General features: G+C 36.7%; 1 protein-coding gene across 1 annotated transcript in view; it reads left to right on the top strand.

Annotated features, from left to right (window-relative positions):
- The first annotated feature begins 19967 nt into the window (after positions 1-19967).
- Positions 19968-20032, top strand: part of LOC132849914 (E3 ubiquitin-protein ligase TRIM39-like) — a 2548-nt gene continuing 2483 nt past the window's right edge. The window contains exon 1 of the mRNA XM_060875932.1: positions 19968-20032. This exon is cut by the window's right edge and continues 379 nt beyond it. Coding sequence (XP_060731915.1) covers positions 20013-20032 — 20 coding nt within the window. The 5' untranslated portion in view covers positions 19968-20012.

Here is a 20032-nt window from a genome sequence, read left to right as displayed (position 1 = left end):
CCCTATCTTCTGCATCCTCAACCCTTGCACCCACTAGCTTCAAATCCTCATTAATTACATCCATATACCTCCTCTTTGGCTTTCCTCTTTGCCTCCTGCCTGGCAGCTCCATGTCCAACATTCTCCTACCAATATACTCACTCTCCCTCCTCTGAACATGTCCAAACCATCTTAATCTCGCCTCCCTAACTTTGTCCCCCAAACGTCCAACATGGGCTGTCCCTCTGATGTACTCGTTCCTAATCCTGTCCAATCTTGTCACACCCAAAGAGAACCTCAACATCTTCAGTTCGGCTACCTCAAGCTCTGACTCCTGTCTCTTCTTCAGTGACACTGTCTCTAAACCATACAGCACGGCCGGTCTCACCACTGTCCTGTACACCTTCCCCTTGATTCTTGCTGATATTTTCCTATCACACAGAACTCCTGACACCTTTCTCCACCCACTCCAACCTGCCTGCACTCGCTTCTTTACTTCTTTCCCACTCTCTCCATTACTCTGGACTGTTGACCCCAAGTACTTAAACTCCTGTACCTTCTTCACCTCTTCACCCTGTAACCTTACTGTTCCACTTCCCTCCCTTTCATTCACACACATGTACTCAGTCTTACTACGACTGACTTTCATTCCTCTTCTCTCCAGCGCAAACCTCCACCTCTCCAGGTTTTCCTCCACCTGCTCCCTGCTCTCACTACAGATCACAATGTCATCTGCAAACATCATCGTCCAAGGAGACTCCTGTCTGACCTCCTCTGACAACTGGTCCATCACTATAGCAAACAGGAAGGGGCTCAGAGCCGATCCCTGATGCAGTCCCACCTCCACTGTAAACTCCTCCATCTGACCTACAGCACACCTCACCACTGTCCTGCTCCTCTCATACATGTCCTGCACCACTCTGACATACTTCTCTGCTACTCCTGACTTCCTCATACAGTACCACAGTTCTTCTCTTGGCACCCTGTCATACGCTTTCTCTAAGTCTACAAACACACAGTGCAACTCCCTCTGACCATCCCTATACTTCTCCATCAACATTCTCAGAGCAAAAATTGCATCTGTTGTGCTCTTTCTGGGCATGAAGCCATACTGCTGTTCACAAATTTCCACCACCTTCCTTAACCTAGCTTCCACTACTCTTTCCCACAACTTCATTGTATGGCTCATCAACTTTATCCCCCTATAGTTGCTGCAACTCTGCACGTCACCCTTATTCTTAAAGATCGGCACTAACACACTCCTTCTCCATTCCTCAGGCATCCTCTCACTTTCTAATACCCTGTTGAACAAACTAGTTAAAAATTCCACTGCTGCCTCTCCTAGACACTTCCAGACCTCTACCGGGATGTCGTCAGGACCAACTGCCTTTCCACTTTTCATCCTCTTCAAAACCTTCCTGACTTCATCCTTTCTAATCTTATCTACTTCCTGTTCCACAGAGTTCACCCCTTCTACTCTTTTTTCCCTCTGATTTTCCTCATTCATCAGCTCCTCAAAGTATTCCTTCCATCTCCTCTGTACACTCTCCTCACTTGTGAGCACCCTTCCATCTCTATCCTTAATAATTCTAACTTGCTGCACATCCTTCCCATCTCGATCCCTCTGTCTAGCTAACCTGTACAAGTCCTTCTCTCCTTCTCTAGTGTCTAACCTAGTGTACAACTCTTCATATGCCTTCTGCTTGGCCTTAGACACCTCCCTCTTCACTCTGCGCTGTAACTCCTTGTATTCCTGTCTATTCTCTTCAGTCCTGTCCATATCCCACTTCTTCTTGGCTAATCTCTTCCTCTGGATACTATCCTGAACTTCCTCATTCCACCACCAAGTCTCCTTATCTTCTTTCCTCCTTCCAGATGACACACCCAGCACCTGTCTCCCTGTCTCCCTGATCACTTCTGCTGTAGTTTCCCAGTCATCCGACAGCACTACCTGACCACCCAGAGACTGCCTCAACTTCTGTCTAAATTCCTCACAACATTCCTCCTTTTTCAGCTTCCACCACTTAGTTTTCTTCTCTATCTTTGACCTCTTCCTCTTACAGACCATCAGAGTCATCCTACACACCACCATCCTATGCTGTCTGGCTACACTCTCTCCCACTACCACTTTACAGTCACTAATCTCTTTCAGATTGCCTCTTCTACAAAGGATGTAGTCTACCTGTGTTCTCCTACCTCCACTCTTGTAAGTCACTCTATGTTCCTCCCTCTTCTGAAAATACGTGTTAACCACAGCCATGTCCATCCTCTTAGCAAAGTCTACTACCATCTGTCCTTCAAGGTTCCTTTCCTTAACTCCAAACTTGCCCATCACCTCCTCATCACCTGTGTTCCCCTCACCAACATGTCCATTAAAATCCGCTCCTATCACCACTCTCTCACCCTTGGGAATACTCTCAATCACCTCATCGAATTCACACCAGAATCTCTCTTTCTCCTCTAACTCACAACCTACCTGCGGGGCATAACCACTAACAACATTCAACATCACCCCTTCAATCTCTAACTTCAGACTCATCACCCTGTCTGACACTCTCTTCACCTCCAGAACATTCCTCACAAACTCCTCCTTCAGGACCACACCTACCCCATTTCTCTTACTATCCACACCATAATAAAACAGCTTGAATCCTGCTCCTATACTACGAGCCTTGCTACCCTTCCACTTGGTCTCCTGTACACACAGTATATCCACCTTCCTTCTCTCCATCATATCAGCCAGCTCTCTACCTTTCCCTGTCATAGTACCAACATTCAGAGTCCCTATTCTCAGTCCTACACTCTTACCTTTCCTCTTCTCTCTCTGTCTGTGCACTCTCCTCCCTCCTCTACTCCTTCGACCAACAGTAGCCCAATTTCCACCGGCGCCCTGTAGATCAACGGCGCCGATGGCGGTCGTTGTTAACCCGGGCCTCGACCGATCCGGTATGAAATTCTTACTGACAACTCGCATGGTTAGATTTGGCAATGTTTTATGCCGGATGCCCTTCCTGACGCAACCCTCTCTATTTATCCGGGCTTGGGACCGGCACAGAAGTCAATGGACTATGACCCCCATGGCTAGATTATTTAACTTAATTATTTAATTTAACAACTAATAATAATAAATTATAAAAGTGTAATAATTATAACACGTGTTGTTAGTGCTAGTTCCATGTAAAACTAATGTTGTCGTTAGTTCAATTATCAAGAAATGTAAAGAGGGAAGCCAAGAATTAAAAGTTTTTAATTGTAAACTCATTGTATCTGATGAGACTCAGTGTGAGACTCAGTGATGAGAAAATCCAGAGAGAACCACAGAGATGATGATAATCCAGAGAGATTTGATAAATATCGGTGTATCCTGGGCTCTGAGGGCTTTAACTCAGAAACAAACTGCTGGGATGTTGAAGCCAGACTGAAGTACAGTCTGGTTTGTGGGTGTGATGACAGAATCTGCTCAGAGGAAGGATAGGATATTCTTCAAAAGTGGAATCTGGTGTATTGGGTATAATACTGTACTGGTGAATAGGGAGCAGGATCTACACTAAAGGCACTGACTCTCCTCTCAGTAGAACAGAAACTCCAGAGGATCAGAGTGAAACTGGACTGGGACAGAGGAAAGCTGTCATTCTCCAACCCTCTTACTAACACACACTTACACACTTTCACACACACATTTACTGATAAATTACTGCCATATCTATGTGTTGCATCTGAAGAATCTCCTCTAAAGATCCTCCCACTTCAGTGCTCTGTAAGAGTGAATCAGATCAGTTAGAGCTCATATTGTTTTATTTCAGTTCATTCATGAAATATTGCAGATTAAAAGATTCAGATTATTTGTGAAAGTTTGTTTTTACAGAAGCAATGAACATTTAATTGTGAAAAGTTTACTGAAGCGATGCAATGCCATTTCAATTGACTTTGTCAGTTACATCAAAATATTGTGAAAACTGGAGATATTAATTAAGATCTGAATAGTCAACAGATGTCCTCCGATGATACGAGCAACATTGATTTACACAAATAAGGAAATATGTTTTTCAATGAAAAAGTCCAAATATCTTTCACATATCTTATGTTCATTAATGTAACTTGCAGTGAAAGGACAGTTGTTTACAGTGATTTCACAGACAATAATATAACAGCATTTCTGTAAGTTCACAGCTGTAATTTGTACAGTAATTTATTGTATTTCATTGTTTCAGCTGTAACAGTAATGCAACCAGTAGTTATCTGTAAATTTAGAATTAAATATAATAATGCAGTGTGATTACTGAATAGATTTATAAAAAGATTCAACAAAACATTTTCCATAATTATTTTATTATCCCATTGATGCATTAAGCTGTTAGGACTGCATGTGTGTAGTGTACATCAAGTTAAACTTTGACACAGACACTCCTACAAATTACAGTGTTCTCACAACACTGATAATTCTTCCACAAACTGCACTGACTACATAACAAGAATGAATGTGTGTCTGTTTTACCTGTGCACAGGTTTTACATGAGTTTTATTACACACCTTTTTTTTTTACACGAAATATGGTTTTAAGCTTAACATTGACTTAATACTATATGGAACATTGCAATGCGTTTATTTCTGTTGAATAAAGCAAGAGTGCATGCAGACTCATATGGATTTTGAAACTTAAACAGACTTATAGTGTATGGACTTTCAAATATCAAACATTTTGTTAAAATGTCTACTTATTAACTTTAGCTATCTCAAAACGTAAAACTCTAAGATGTCTCTGAAATATCTTGAAATTGTTATTAAGTTAAAATGGTGTTATTTTTTTTAGTTAAAATAACAGTACATAATGTTTTTCCCAACTTTAGGGCTTCCATAAAAAATAATAGCAAATTTGGATGTAGATTACACTAAATTAGATTTAGAACTTATATCATTAAAAAAAGAAAAGAAAGAAACTGAAATCGGGTATCTATTTAGGCAACATTTTAGACAGTGACACCCTGTGGAGCTGCAGGGAATTACATCTAAATACATCATGTGACACTTTATGCCAAAATGTGCAGCTCCATAATAATTACATCTAGGCTACTTAGATTAGATTAGACTAGATTAGATTAGATTAGATTAGATTCAACTTTATTGTCATTACACATGTACAAGTACAAGGCACCAAAATGCAGTTTAGGTCTAAAGAGAGTGCAATAGCAGCAAGTGCAAATAAGTTAAATAAAGTGGTAATATAGACGTAATTTACAGATGTGTGTGTACTATGAACATAATGTACAGATGGCTATAATTATCAGCTGAAATTTACAGAGGGATGAAACAAAATATATGGCTATTACTATAAACAGTAATTTATAATTTATTTTGGATTTGTTAATGTGGTTTCGGATTTGTTAATTTGTTTTTGGATTTGTTAATTTGTTTTTGGATTTGTTAATGTGTTTTCGGATTTGTTAATGTGTTTTTGGATTTATTAATTTGTTTTCGGATTTGTTCATGTGTTTTCGGATGTGTCCCATTTTATTTATTTGTGAATTTCATTACTTTTTGTGAAATGTGTAACATATATTTACGGTTTGCTTATTGTGCATTTGTTGATTTAAAGTATATTTGTGAAACTCTTTATATTTATTTGTGGATCATAGTATATTTATTCAGAATAACGAAACAATTCTGACCCCATATGATAATGCAGTACTTATGCTATGAAGCAGGGAATATAATTATGGTGAGTTGTTAATCAGGGTGATTGTCTGGGGAAAGAAACTGTTCCTGTGTCTGGCAATTTTAGTAAGCAAAGTTCTGTAGCGCCTGCCAGAAGGGGGGAGTAATAATAATATTTAATAACTATTTAGTAACTGATATAGTTAATATACAGTAGTAACTAATAATATTTTGAAATGTCCAATCTAAAATGTCCAGCTTCTGGTTAAATTATATTGACAGATATAGTGACTTTGAATAAAAGTTACTTTAAAATTCCATAGTAGAATTATTTGATTTTAACTGTGAGCATAGAGTATGTTAATATAAAGTGAACTGATTCAGATTTAAAGAGCTATTACTTTAAAATCCCACAGTAAAATTGTTTGATGTTTGTTGTGAACATAGAGGAGGGCATTATGAAGTGACCTTAATTATACTGACAGGCAATGATATTGACAGATGTGTTGACTTTGGATAGAAATTATTAAAAAATCCCACAGTACAATATGCTGATCTTTATTATGAACATATAGTACATCATTATGAAGTGACCTTAGTTAGTTTTATCAACTAACAATCTTAAATTTATATTTATAATGGATTAAAATGTACTTCCTGGCACAATAATATTGCCAGATATGGTGGGAATGGGACTTTTTAATATATTATACAGTAAAATTGGTTGATCTTTATTTTCCCTATACATTACATGATCTGAAATATTTTATTAACTTTTATTAACAATTAAGATATATGTATTATGTATATTTTATAATGGATTTTAAAAATAAATATTTTTATGTACCCCATTTTTGATGATTTTTAATGTAATGATTATTTAGACCTTAAGGCTTTATTCTCACAAATACTATGAATTGTTTTGTACTTGTTATGTCATGCATTAATTACAAAATCATCGTTTTGTATTAATATATTGTTCTGTGAAGTGGACACCTGCTTTCCATTTTCAGGGCTATTACCGGTAAGTATCTAAAGTTATGTAAAGCCCTGTAAAGCCCTGTTATGTTCTGGTACTTTAACCATGCTTTCAGAAAGAGTGGCTGCCTTAACCGCAGTGCTATCTGGGTGACAGATTTGAACAATTAAATAAATATTATTATTATAATTTCAGAAGACTTCAATTCATGACTGGATCATTTTGGACAAAAATTGTATTTCATTAATCGGTACTCAGTGATAAAACATAAGTGAGTGCTGTGTGCTGTTTCTGATGTAACTGATGACTGTAACAGATCATAACGTGTCTCTGTGAAACTCCTCTTATTAAGGAAGTGTGGAGTCTGAGGTGACTGCAGTCCTTCATAAACAGCCAGCAGTCTTCTGCTCTGGTGAGTTTAGGTTTGTTTTTAGTTTCAGCTCTGTGAAAGGAAGCAACATTTAACTGAATCTACAAAGTCATCTGTTTACACAATCCTGTAATCGTGTGTTTCATTTTATCAAAGTGAATGTGAAACTCATTCAGACTGGATATATATGGTTTTGTTGTGAAGCCTATATTTATAACTTCACTCATCATTGGGCAATTATACGATTCAGTGTAACATTTAATGTCGTATATTTTGTCATATATATTTATTGGATAGTAGTAATAAGTTGAAAAATGAAAAGGAATGCAAGAAAAGCCTTTTGTGCACCGCTTAATAGCATGATCTTTTTTAAATGGTTCACACTGTATACTTTTGAGACAAGGTCTATCCTTAATCTGTTTTTAGGTCCAGTGTTTGATTTGCTCCCAGCAGCTGGCCTATAATAATAATACATCATACAGGTTGAGGCATTTTCGTGCAAAGCATGACAGTGTCAGATCCTCTGTCCAAGATGTATCCAACAGCCAAGGTTAAAGCCTACTTTTAATTTTATTCACTTGTTTCAGTTTTAATTATTAAAATAATTAAGTGGTTTAAACGGGCTGCTGTTATTTTATTATTATCAAAATAGGAACAAAGTCTCTCTCTCTCTCTCTCTCTCTCGCTCTCTCTCTCTCTTAATTTCAATTTAAGTGTGCTTTATTGGCATGACAAAAACGGTACATTTGTATTACCAAAGTATTTGCAGCTGTGCTGCATACAAATAGTACAAAAAGTTAAATTTAAACAAAGTACATTGTGCATAATTAAAAGTAAAATAGTAAATTATAGAAATACAATAAGAACGTACGTTATTGTATTTAATATATTGATTCATTTATTTATTAATCTATCCTTAATTTGTCAATCCATTAATTTTTGCTTCTAAAATTAATACGTTGCTTGGTTGTGGAACATTCTGTGATGAACCTTTTTCCGATACAATTGGGGTGAAAGCTTCACTGCTTCAAGAAAGCTTCACTTCACCACCACTACAAAACTGCACTGAAGCCCCTACAGGAGAGACTAAAGATTGTTACAGACTGTAAACTGAACTGAAGTCAGACTGCAGAACATATAAAGGTTACAATCAATAACATGGTTTTGATAGAATTATATTCTCTATCATTGTAAAATCAGTTATATTTCATTTAATTTCCTCTTCACTGCAGATTCAGGCCCAACACACAGAGCATCAGATTAAGGAACAGTTTGAGAAACTTCACCAGTTTCTACGAGATGAAGAGGCAGTCAGGATTGTTGCACTGAGAGAGGAAGAGGAGCAGAAGAGTCAGAGGATGAAGGAGAAGATTGAGAAGCTGAGCAGAAACATATAATCTCTTTCAGACACAATCACAGCCATAGAAGAGGAGATGAGAGCTGAAGACGTCCTGTTCTTACAAGTGAGGATCAATTAGTCAGTATTTATGCCGTGAGGAAGTAAAACCTCTTTCCATCATCAGAAACGTCACATTTCAGTGGTGTAAAAATGTAAATCATATCCACTGATATGTGCTTTGTTGTTTTCCAGAAGTACAAGGCCACAGTGAAAAGGTGAGTGATGTGGTTCCTGTCTCTCTGCTTCTCTGTGTTTCTGAATCCAAAGCCACAGCAACACTGACTCCTGAATGTCCAATACAGTAAGAGTCTTTCTTTCTTTCTTTCTTTCTTTCTTTCTTTCTTTCTTTCTTTCTTTCTTTCTTTCTTTCTTTTTGTGAGCACATATTAAACATGAATATTATTGTATCTTCTTTTTGCCAACCGTTTTTCTGAATTTGTTTAATAAAACAAAACTGATGATAATAATAAAAAAACAACAACAATAATAATAATAATAATAATATAATAATAATATATTATTATAATTATTATTATTATTACTTCATTATTATTATTATTATTATTATTATTATTATTATGTTCATTTTGTACTCATGTAACGTAAGGGAACTCTTATTCTGAAAGGCTTCTATTAGGTGTCAGACTGATCAGTGTTTGAAGTGTAAGCAGAGAAACTGAGTGAAAACATGGAGAGTTGTAGCGGCTTACAGACATTTTAGAGTTATTATAGAATTTGAATTATTATAACGATTGGTTACATTTCTAATTTAAGCAAATTATTGCAGTTATTATTGCTCTGAAAATTGCAGTTATATTTGTTTATTAATGAATTTTGTAATGTTAGCTAGTTTTATGTTAAATGTAATGTTATCCTAGCCCGTGTGTGTGTGTGTGTGTGTGTGTGTGTGTGTGTGTGTGTGTGTGTGTGTGTGTGTTTTCAGCACTCAGTGATGAGGAACAGAAACCTCCTGATTATCCAGAGAGATTTGATAAATATTGCTGTATCCTGGGCTCTGAGGGCTTTAACTCAGGGACACACTGCTGGGATGTTGATGTTGGAGACTGTACAGGCTGGAATGTGGGTGTGATGACAGAATCTGCTCAGAGGAAGGGGGAGATAATCTACAGAAGTGGAATCTGGGATGTGGGGTATGATAAAGATGAATATAGTGCATATTCTACACCACAGACATTCACTCTCCACTCAGTACAACAGAAACTCCAGAGGATCAGAGTAAAACTGGACTGGGACAGAGGAAAGCTGTCATTCTCCGACCCTCTCACTAACACACACATACACACTTTCACACACACATTTACTGATAAATTACTGCCATTAATAAATGTTATTGGTAAAGAATCTCCTCCAAAGAGATGAAATGTAAGAGTAAGAGATGTAAGAGATGTAAGAGTGAATCAGATCAGTTAGAGCTCATATTGTTTTATTTTAGTTTGTTAATGAAATATTGCAGATTAAAAGATTCAGATTCTCTGTGAAAGTTTGTTTTTCACTTAACAGTTCATTGTGAACAATTTTTTTAATTGCCGTGACATTATTTCAATTCACTTTGATACAGCTCACTCAATTAAAGTCAAAATAATGTGAAAACTGAAAATATTGATAGAAAATATTATTCTGAGTATTCAAAATTATATCTCAAAATTCTAAGATAATTAATGAAATTAACATGGTTTTGAGTAAAAGTAATGTTTTTGATGAAATTAAGTGTAATTAAAAGAAAAAATAATGATATTAAGTTCAAATAACTACAAAGCTCAAAACAATAACAAACAAATAAACCACTGGAGGAAATTAAAAACAGAAAAGCCTGTTTAAATGTAGAATTTAAAATATGAAATAGATGATTTTTTAAATGATGTATTTTAAAATGTTTAAATAAACTTTCAAATGTCTTTAAAAGCTCATGTCTTTAATGTATTTGTACTTGTTAGCACTTTGCTGTTAATGTTGGGTGAAATGTTTAGCTGGCTGTGTTATGTGTGAAAGTGGAGGAGAATTCAAGCTCTCAGTTTCCCTCCACTCGCAGTTTGTGGTTTTACAAGCATCATATAGATTTGTGACAAGTTTCTATACCTTGGGAAGACAGGAGGAGACTCATTAATATTCATGAGTGTATCTTCCTTAGCTACTGAGCTTGTTCAACCATTAACTGGTGTGATCATTGAGAGAATCTGTGTGATGTGGAGATACTGGAGCATCTTGATGTTGGGTCGAAAAGATGGCTAAGAGTGAGAGTTAAACACAAGTAAGAATTATTGTTAATAATAATATGATTATTGCTGAATAAAAGTCTACAGAGTAATTAGTCAAGTCAATAAGCTTTTATTGTCTTTTTAACCATATATTGCTGTTGCAGTACACAGTGAAATGAGACAAAGTTTCTCAAGGACCAGGGTGCTACATAAAACAAAGACAGTTATTAAGGACTTAGTAAGTAGTCCAAGCCACATAAAGTGCATCTGTGCAACCTGGTGTGAACAGTGCAGGACAAGACAAAAAAGACAGTGCAGGACAAAAGACAGTGCTAACAAAGAATACAAGACAATACACAAAAGACAATACACGAGACAATAAACAGAAACAGCACTGACCAGTGTAAATACTGTATGTTCAACAATATTGCGTGTGCAGGAATCCTGGAATGAACACATTAGTATTATAGCAGCAGTTGCCTCAGATATTGTAAAGGATTGTGCAAAACAGCAAACGACTGTGAGACAGAATGTGCAAAGAGCAAAAACAGTGTGCAAAACAGCATGTAAACAGTTTGATGGATGTATATTGGAAGTGTTTGTATTTGGTGTAGGTCTGTGCAGTCCATACAGATGATGTGCGTGTGTATGTTACACAGTCTGGTCGTGAGGGCCTGAATACTTCTGTACCTTTTTCCAGACAGCAGGAGGATGAAGAGTGTGTGTGAGGGGTGTGTGGGGTCATCCACAATGCTGTTGGATTTGCGGATGCAGCGTGTGGTTTAAATGTCCATGATATAGGAAAGAGAGACTCCAATGATCTTCTCAGCTGACCTCACTATCCGCTGAAGGGTCTTGCGATCCGAGATGGTGCAGTTCCCAAACCAGAAAGTGAGGCAGCTGCTCAAAATGCTCTCAATCGTTCCTCTGTAAAAAGTAGTCAGGATGGGGGGAGTGAGATGTGTCTTTCTCAGCCTTCTAAAGAAATAGCAATGCTGCTGGGCTTTCTTGGTGATGGAGCTTGGTGACGATCTCTACAGATGATCTGTCAATGTTCAGCGGAGAGTGGTTGCTCTGTGCTCTGTGCTCTCCGGAAGTCAACAACCATCTGGTTAGTGGTCCACATATGAAGTGGGTCATCCATCCTGCATTTTAACATTTATAATTAACATGTGATGTACAAAAGAGACCAAGATTTATATTGTAACAGATTCTGAGTTCAAATAAATTAACACCAGATTCATTAAACACAGCATCAATATTTCAATCCCAACGTATTTAATGTGTTTCAGTGTGCAGCTTTCATTTAAAGTGAGATGTGACAATTCCAGCTGATGTCTTTTACACTTTTTCAGTGAGTACAGTGTGTGAATTGGATGGAGAGATGCTTATGGTATGTTTATACTAAACAGATGTCTTGCTCTTGTGTCTGCTGAACATTTTCAGTTATTATCTAAGAATTGATAAACTGCAAATAAATATCTACTTATACATTTGTGGTAGAGATTTTGAATTGTAAAAAGAGAGGATGTATTTTTGCTAATCTAGAAATCCACAAATCATAAAGTCATTGTACCTGTAACTGAGAGCAAACAGCACACAGTTTTTGTCTAAACAGAAATGCACTCAAATTCCAAAGGTTTCCTTTTTCTTCCTTTAAAAAAAAAACAACAAAGCAAAAACATAAAAAGCTACCTGATAAGTAATGTCCCTAAAAATCTTTAGAAGTGTAACCCAGTTAGGATTAGTAATAAGATTGTACTTGATTTTAACCCAGATAGGGATACTAATAAAAATTTGTGTGAATTGTTCGTTTGTATGTTGCATACTTTTTTTTTGTTAATGAACTTTATTTTAAACAAAACAAGAACACCACAATTTAAATCATCATAGTCAGGGAGGATAAAAGGATCATTAACGTAAAAAAACGACAGATAAACTCAAACACACACACACACACACACACACACAGAGAGAGAGAGAGAAAAATAAACTGCAAAAAAGCACAAGAAGTAAAAACTAAAAAAAATATATAAATAACATAAATGTGAAATTCTAACAGCCTTTGATTTAAAACAAACAAACTTAATAAAGTATCTTCTTTCAAAATATCTTCCAATATCATTTTTGAATACAAGAAAGAGGGGTAGTCGTTGGGAGTTACTGGGACAGTTCCCTGCTAAGCCACCAGATGGAGTTCTGGCAGGAGTTTATTCATAGCCTGTTACCTGTTTCCCATTTACCCTGATGTTCTGCCCTCTATATACTGTACCTGTCTTATTGTATCTGTTTTTGTCAGTTGTTGTTTTCAGTTTGTACTGTATGGTCTGGTGCCGGTGTGTTTTCAGGTTCTCATGTTATAGTTATGTTTTTATTACTTATATTGTATCTATTTTTGTCAGTCATTGTTTTATGTTCTTTCTGTATGGTCTGGTTTAATTAAAGAACATGAAAAAGGCTACAAATACTAGGAACATGGAAACACAAAACACGGAAACAGAAACAACAAACAGAAGACAAAAGCTCAGCAAAAAACAGGCACAAGACAACAGGTATATATATGGATGGCAATCATTGAAACACAAGGAACAGGTGTGCAAAGAACGGTTTAAGAAAGGGGCGGGGCTAACACATATGATACAAAACAAAAACAAAGGCACATGGCACAAGACAAACATAACCTGCCAGAATGTTCCTCTGGTTTTCAGGCAGGGAATCCCAGCCATTCCTGGCACAAAGGATTTGACAGGAGAATATTTAAGCAACAATTTAAATGAAATCACTCATGTTAAAATATATTTATAAGTCTTTTTTTTTTAAAGTATATTAATAAAAAAACATCCCAGTATGACATCATGTGAAGTTCAGTGACAGAGTTGTTAAAAAGTGCTCTACTCTTTTATTATTGTTACAGGAGACTGAGAACGTCTTAGTTTAAAGTTAGAAAGTTTGATGGGGATCCTGGAAATGTGATAGTTACAAACCAACAAAAAAATTAAAACCACCTGTTTTAGAGAAACCATAGGAGGAGATGATAACATTTCAAATTGAGTTAGGATCATTTAGCCTCAGCCAATTTATTTTAAATATATACTTCAGATTAGTAAAGTCAGGAAAATTTATGCGATAACGTTACTGTATTCATTAATAGTTTTTTATCTAATGAAACTTGTTCCTCGACACAAAATCTGATTACATTTGGTCATTTTGTTTAAAGTAACGTGATCAACATATAAAGAGAGAACTGCATAAGTAAGTCTGGAGAGATCTTTAGCCTTAGACAGCAAAATTCTGATTTTGCAGAAAAAGGAACCAAAGTCACATTTTCCCAATGCTTTTATTATAAATTAATCCCCACAGAGTCAAATGTTTTGTGAAAAGCAATAAAACTGTCTGTCAATAAAGTCACAATAATTCAATAAATCTTAAACAATCCTAATATATTTTTTTACTGTATGTAAATTTTACTGTTTAATCTATCATTTAAATTATATACATCTTTAACTCATTTAGCAAAAAGTAAGGCCAAGAATTATAGTCATTATTAAAAAGAGTTATAGGACTCCAGTAGAAATAGAAAGTAAATCAATAGAAAGTTAATCTTTTCTTTTTGATTTAGGTATCAGAGGGATGGTGCCCTGAGTCATCGATGGTGGAAGAGACTCTTTTTGTAGACTTTCTTTAAAAATGTCTGACAAGAAAGGAGATATGTCTGTGCAAACATTTTATAAATATCTATAGTAAAACTATTATTTCCTGGTGGTTTATTATTTTTCAGGCTATTAATTGTTTGATACAGAAGTCTTAAGAGACCATGTGTTCAAGTGTCTGAACATTTACATCATTAACCAACTCTATTCTATCCTCTTCACCAAATTCACTTTCTAAAGTGCACTGTGAGGTACACAGCACTTTGTTATCACCGTTCTCTGAGACTGTTTGTAGTACAGTTCAGAAGTCCTTTATTGTATATTTTCTGTGATTTGTGCTTCTGTGTGAGATGAATGTTGGGCGATTGTTTGGTTTAAATCCACATCCTTTAAAGAGACACTGAATTGTTTCACTGTGTTTCAGATGATTTTGTAGGTGAATGAAAAAATGTTTCTCACTACAAATCTCTCAGAATTCACACCATTCACAATGAAATGTTGAAAGTTCTTGACTGACTTTGTCAGCATTGTGGTGTGATTTAGAAAGATGGGATCTTAAAGCATCTGCAGTTTTAAAGACACAAATGTACTCCGTTTAAATGCAAGAACAGTTGGAAATTCTTTGCTGATGCAGCTGCTAGTGCTTCAGAAGAACATCTTTGCTTGAATTTGAATTTTCAGTTTTTACACAACATTACGTCTGAATAATCCCGGGAAACAAAAATTAATCAATTGCCAACCCATCGCAGGGCACACACACACTCTCATTCACTCACACACTACGGACAATTTTCCAGAGATACCAATCAACCTACCATGCATGTCTTTGGACCAGGGGAGGAAACCGGAGTACCCGGATGAAACCCCCGAGGCGAACATGTAAACTCCACACACTCAAGGTGGAGGCGGGAATCGAACCCCCAACCCTGTAGGGTGTGAGGCGAAACCCCCGAGGCATGGGGAGAACATGCAAACTCCACACACACAAGGCGGAGGTGGAAGCGGGAATCGAACCCCCAACCCTGGAGGTGTGAGGTGAACGTGCTAACCACTAAGCCACCCTGCCCCCCACAGCATAACAAATATATTATATTTTGTATGTTTTTTATTTTTTATTCATTAAATCAGAAAAAAATGTTAGATGGTGATTAATGTTCATATGGTCATGTTAGAAAGTACCCCTCACATGTCCGGGTGAATAATAATAAAAAAAAAGGATAGTTTTATTGATTGAGTGTTTATTGAGTGTTTTATTGAAAATAACACCACAATTTGTAACTTTTGTAGCTAGAAGGATCCAGAGTACACTGCATGGTGGAGTGACATATAGAAGTGTAAGAATGTTCAGAGTGTAGAGACATGCTGGATATGTTGTTCTGTTGGTTTTCTCAGTACAGCTTGTGACGACGACGCGTGCATTGCTGCAAATTCATGGAGGAAAAACAGCTCTTCACCCTCTGCATCGGTAGCCAAGAAGAGAGAGAGTGTGTAGGCGGCGGTTCAGCACCTTGGCCAGCGGCGCTGAGTGCGATCTCTCAAACTTCAGGTCCATGGTCAGCGCCGCTGGGAACGAGAGTGAGCGGGGCGGCAGAAACTCCCGCCAAAAAGCACGAGCCAATCAGGAATGCCGCTGGAGCATTCACCATCCAGGAGGAGAGCACAGCAGAAAGCTAGACTCAGCGGCTAGAGCGTGGTAAGGAACTAATTTACTAATCTCTTTGATATTCTTTTTCAGAAACCTCCAGCTGATCCAAAACTTTAGGCTGAGCCTACGTTACGCTCCTGGAGAGGACTGCTTCACCTCGCTTCTGCCGTCCACCCTCCTGCTGCCTAGGCTTGGAGCCTGGATTTCTGCCCAAGCGACCCTATAACCCCTTAAAGGAAGGAACTAGTTGGTTTTCACTTTATCACTGGTTTTCTGCTGGAATCATGTACTGTATATAAATATATATGTGAAATATAGCTATAAATATAATTATTGTCTCTGTAATTGCTTACAAGACATGGTGTCAGAAGTCAGATCACTTAGATAAGAAGATAAATAGGTACAGATTAACGCTAATATATGCTATGGATATCGATAATGAGAACATTTTCAAATCATTTACCATTACGGCTGAGGAAAGTGCTGCACATTTCAAATTAGATAAGTTCTTTTTGCCGAAAAAGAATATGTACAAGAACATGCATGTGAATGGGCTTCATGCAGGATCCACTACTTCTTCTGTTACTAGATGACTCGACTCTTAAACTAAATACCGGTCAAAAAAGGATACTCTTGGCGGCCAGTACGGCTGCCAAAAAGACTATTCTGAAAATGTGGGAAGAATGCTGGGAAGAAATGGCTGAAATCTTACTGGACAAACTGAAACGCTGATAACGATTTAAACGACTATAAGGGCTTTGATCTTAATATCATATTTCATACTGTTGTACGATACTATTTCTTAATCATGGCATCTGTTGTATATAGTTTGGTTTTTTGCAATAAGTAAATAATAAAAATATTGATCAAAAAAAAAAAAAAAAAAAAAAAAAAAAAAAATGGGCTTCATGCTTTCACCAGAAAGGTAAATGTGGAATGCTACATCAAAACACTACAAATTTTGTGAGAACTGTGAATTTGTTGCAAGCTGAAATGAGCACATAAGAGACAGACTTGTAGAAGGAATCAGAGATCAGGAGCTTTCTAGGAGAATGCAGCTTATGACAGCACTTACTTTGTAAATGGCAGTGCAAATGACATGGCATGTTGAAGATGATGTGCAGTAGATTATCCAGCAGGAGGGTCAGTCAGCAGGGGGCATACAGAAGGTAGCCTCCAGACTGTCATCACGGCGGCAAGGAAAAATATATGTTGTTGAAATGACAATAAAAGCCTACTTGATGACCATCATGAAGCCTAATAGGCCTGTATGAATGTTCTATTAAACAAACTTAATGGTAATGTAAAAAGATACATTATTCCCACAACACAAGAAACTTTAGCTAAATTAGCAGAAGCAAACATCTGTACATCCTAAGTTGCAGCATCAGGATTTTGGCAGATTCTGTAATGTGTTTATCAGTTTATTAACATTCTTCACCTCAGTGGGACATTATTGTTTTAAGAGACTCCTATTTGGAATCAGCACCAAAGATCTTCTAAAGAATGAACAAGCTTCTAGGGGACATGGAAGGAGTGACAGTGTAAATGACGGTGTGATCGTTTAAGAGAAAAACTGAACCGAAAATGATCTCATTTCAATGAAATCATTTGAAAAGAGTGAGAAATTTCTATTTAGGGAAGCATAGTGGATAGGTGTCAGGGCAGACTCTGAAAAGGTACATGCAATAAGTGAATTGCAAGAGCCAAACAATGTACATGAGTTGATTGTAAGGCCTCATGAACCATATGGGTACATACGTTGCTGACCTGGTAATATAAGGAGTTCTATTTGTCCAAGCTCAAGAAAGGAAGTGTGTGGAGAAGGAGTACACTGTATGGTGAAGTTGCAAATAAAAGTAGGAATGTTCATGAGACATGCTTGATGGAGTGTTATTCATTTGGTTTTCTCATTAAAGCTGTAACGATATGTAATGATGTGTATAAAAGCCTACAAGATATAATCTAGTAAGTGTTGCACACCTTGTGAACATTAATGACAACCAAAGTTTATCAGTTATAATTACAATTGCTGACAGTTAAATAAAAATATACAGTAGAGCAGTTAAGTTTGTATGTCCTGTATTTTACCCTGAGGAAGTGAGAACCTGGACATCTCCATGTCAAAACCAACAACAAAGCCATAAAGTATCCATGTGGTGTTTCACTGTGTCATTTCTAGGTTTATAAACAGGTCTGACCTCAACACCTTGGAGGTTCCTGTGTTACAGCTTGTGACTAGGGTCGCATTAAATCATGGGTTACATGGGCTAAAGCCCAGGGGCCTGCACTGGGGAGAGGCCTACTAAATGCACAAATTTTTTCTATTTAATTTTTTTATTAAACATTTGTTTAAACTTTAAACTATTTTTTAATTATTTTTAGGTTTGCAGATTATTATCTGCATTTAAGTAATTTAATAAAAATATATAAATAAAATAAAAATATACAAATACTTCAATTCTTCAATTAGGGAGGTGTGAAAGATGGCGGATTTCAAGAAGCACAAAAGTGGGGTTAAAAAAAAAATGCACAAAATTAATAGAATAGAATATTATAACAACGCAACCAGTAGATTATTATGTTTTTTAAATCCCCAAACTTTGAGGGATGGCCTGCATTGATCTAAAACCTGCCCTGCATGTAATGAAACTAAAGAGCCAGACCACTACTTGTCAGGCTGAGATTTCTTTTCTTTGGTTGTTTTTACATTGGTGATTGACAGACTGGTAGCGGAGCTGGACTGCTAATTCCTTTCATATGACGACATACAGTAAACCATTATCTTGGGTTTTTAAATAACATTCTGTCCCTGACTCCAGAAGAGCTCAGATTGTCTGCAGTGAAACTGCAAAATAAATACTGAAGAGATTTGGAAATTGACTTGGTGGATAAACTTTGACATATTAAAGCAATCATACAAAAGGAAACCAACACCACAGCAAGAAAGCTTATCAAGATAATAAAACAGCAGAAGTTAGAATCTGTATTTACAAACATCGTTCTTCGCTTATTTCTAACGCTACCTGTAACAAATGCCACTGGTGAAAGGTCAACTGGCCTTGGTGAAAATCAGGCTGCGTTCTGTTATGGGCCAGGAGTGTCTCTGTCATCTAACATTAATGTCTCTAGAGAGAAATTGGATTTTTCAGACCTCATCAAAGACTTCACATCAAGAAAAACAAGGAAGAAAACTTTTTAAATGTAGGCAATTAAAATGTATTCGTACATTAGTGCCATTTTAAATTGTTCATGGGGAGGGAGGGGCCCATAGTTATGATGTAGCCCAGGGGCCTTTGCATATGGAAATGTGCCCCTGCTTGTGACTGTGACCAAGTCATAGGTAGTCTCTCCTCCAAAGCTGTAAATCTTCTTTATATACTATGCTCCAAGCACAGCCTTGTGCTGATGTACTTTAAGACGCAAGAGTTTAAACAAAATCAAACCAAAATCTAACTGACAAAAGGACGCTAGAGCCTTTTATTTAAAGCTAAACTATCACCTCTTGATAAGGGGCTTATGCACGCTTTACCAATAGTTATATTGAAAGAAAATCCTTCAAAAATGATTCCGTCTTACACCTTACCTTGCAAGACTGTTCCAAAGCTCTTATAGAGACAAGACTCATTTCTTCTTCTTCATCGTCTTCTTATTCTTCTTCACTAAATGATCAAATTTTAGCAATATTAAGAACCACATTGTAATGCTGGGGAAAATGCTGCACGATTATTTATGCCTGATTTAATCTTTCATCACTGGATAAATTTGTACTAATATTATGGTTTGTTTATTTATACTAAGTGTAAGTGTTGTGTACTGTTTCTGATGTAACTGGTGACTGTAGAAAGTCATGTAGAAATGCTCCTCTGTAAAACTCCTCCTATTAAGGAAGTGAGGAGTCAGAGACAACTGCAGTCCTTCATATACAGCCTGCAGTCTTCTGCTCTGGTGAGTTTAGGTTGATTCTCAGTTTATGAAGAAATTTGAGTCAGCATTGTGAAAGGAAGGGATCATTAACTGGACCCAAATAATCTTGAAATCTTCGTGTGTAAAATTTTATCAAAGACAAACTGAAACTCTGAGCATTCAGACTGGAGAGAACAAAAGCAGCAGTAAAATAAAATGGCTTCTAAGTTTTCAGA

The sequence above is a fragment of the Tachysurus vachellii genome, chromosome 8, assembly GCF_030014155.1.
Source record: "Tachysurus vachellii isolate PV-2020 chromosome 8, HZAU_Pvac_v1, whole genome shotgun sequence".
NCBI lineage: Eukaryota > Metazoa > Chordata > Actinopteri > Siluriformes > Bagridae > Tachysurus > Tachysurus vachellii.
Note: the sequence above shows the minus strand (reverse complement) of the source record. Positions and strands in the feature narration are given on the sequence as shown.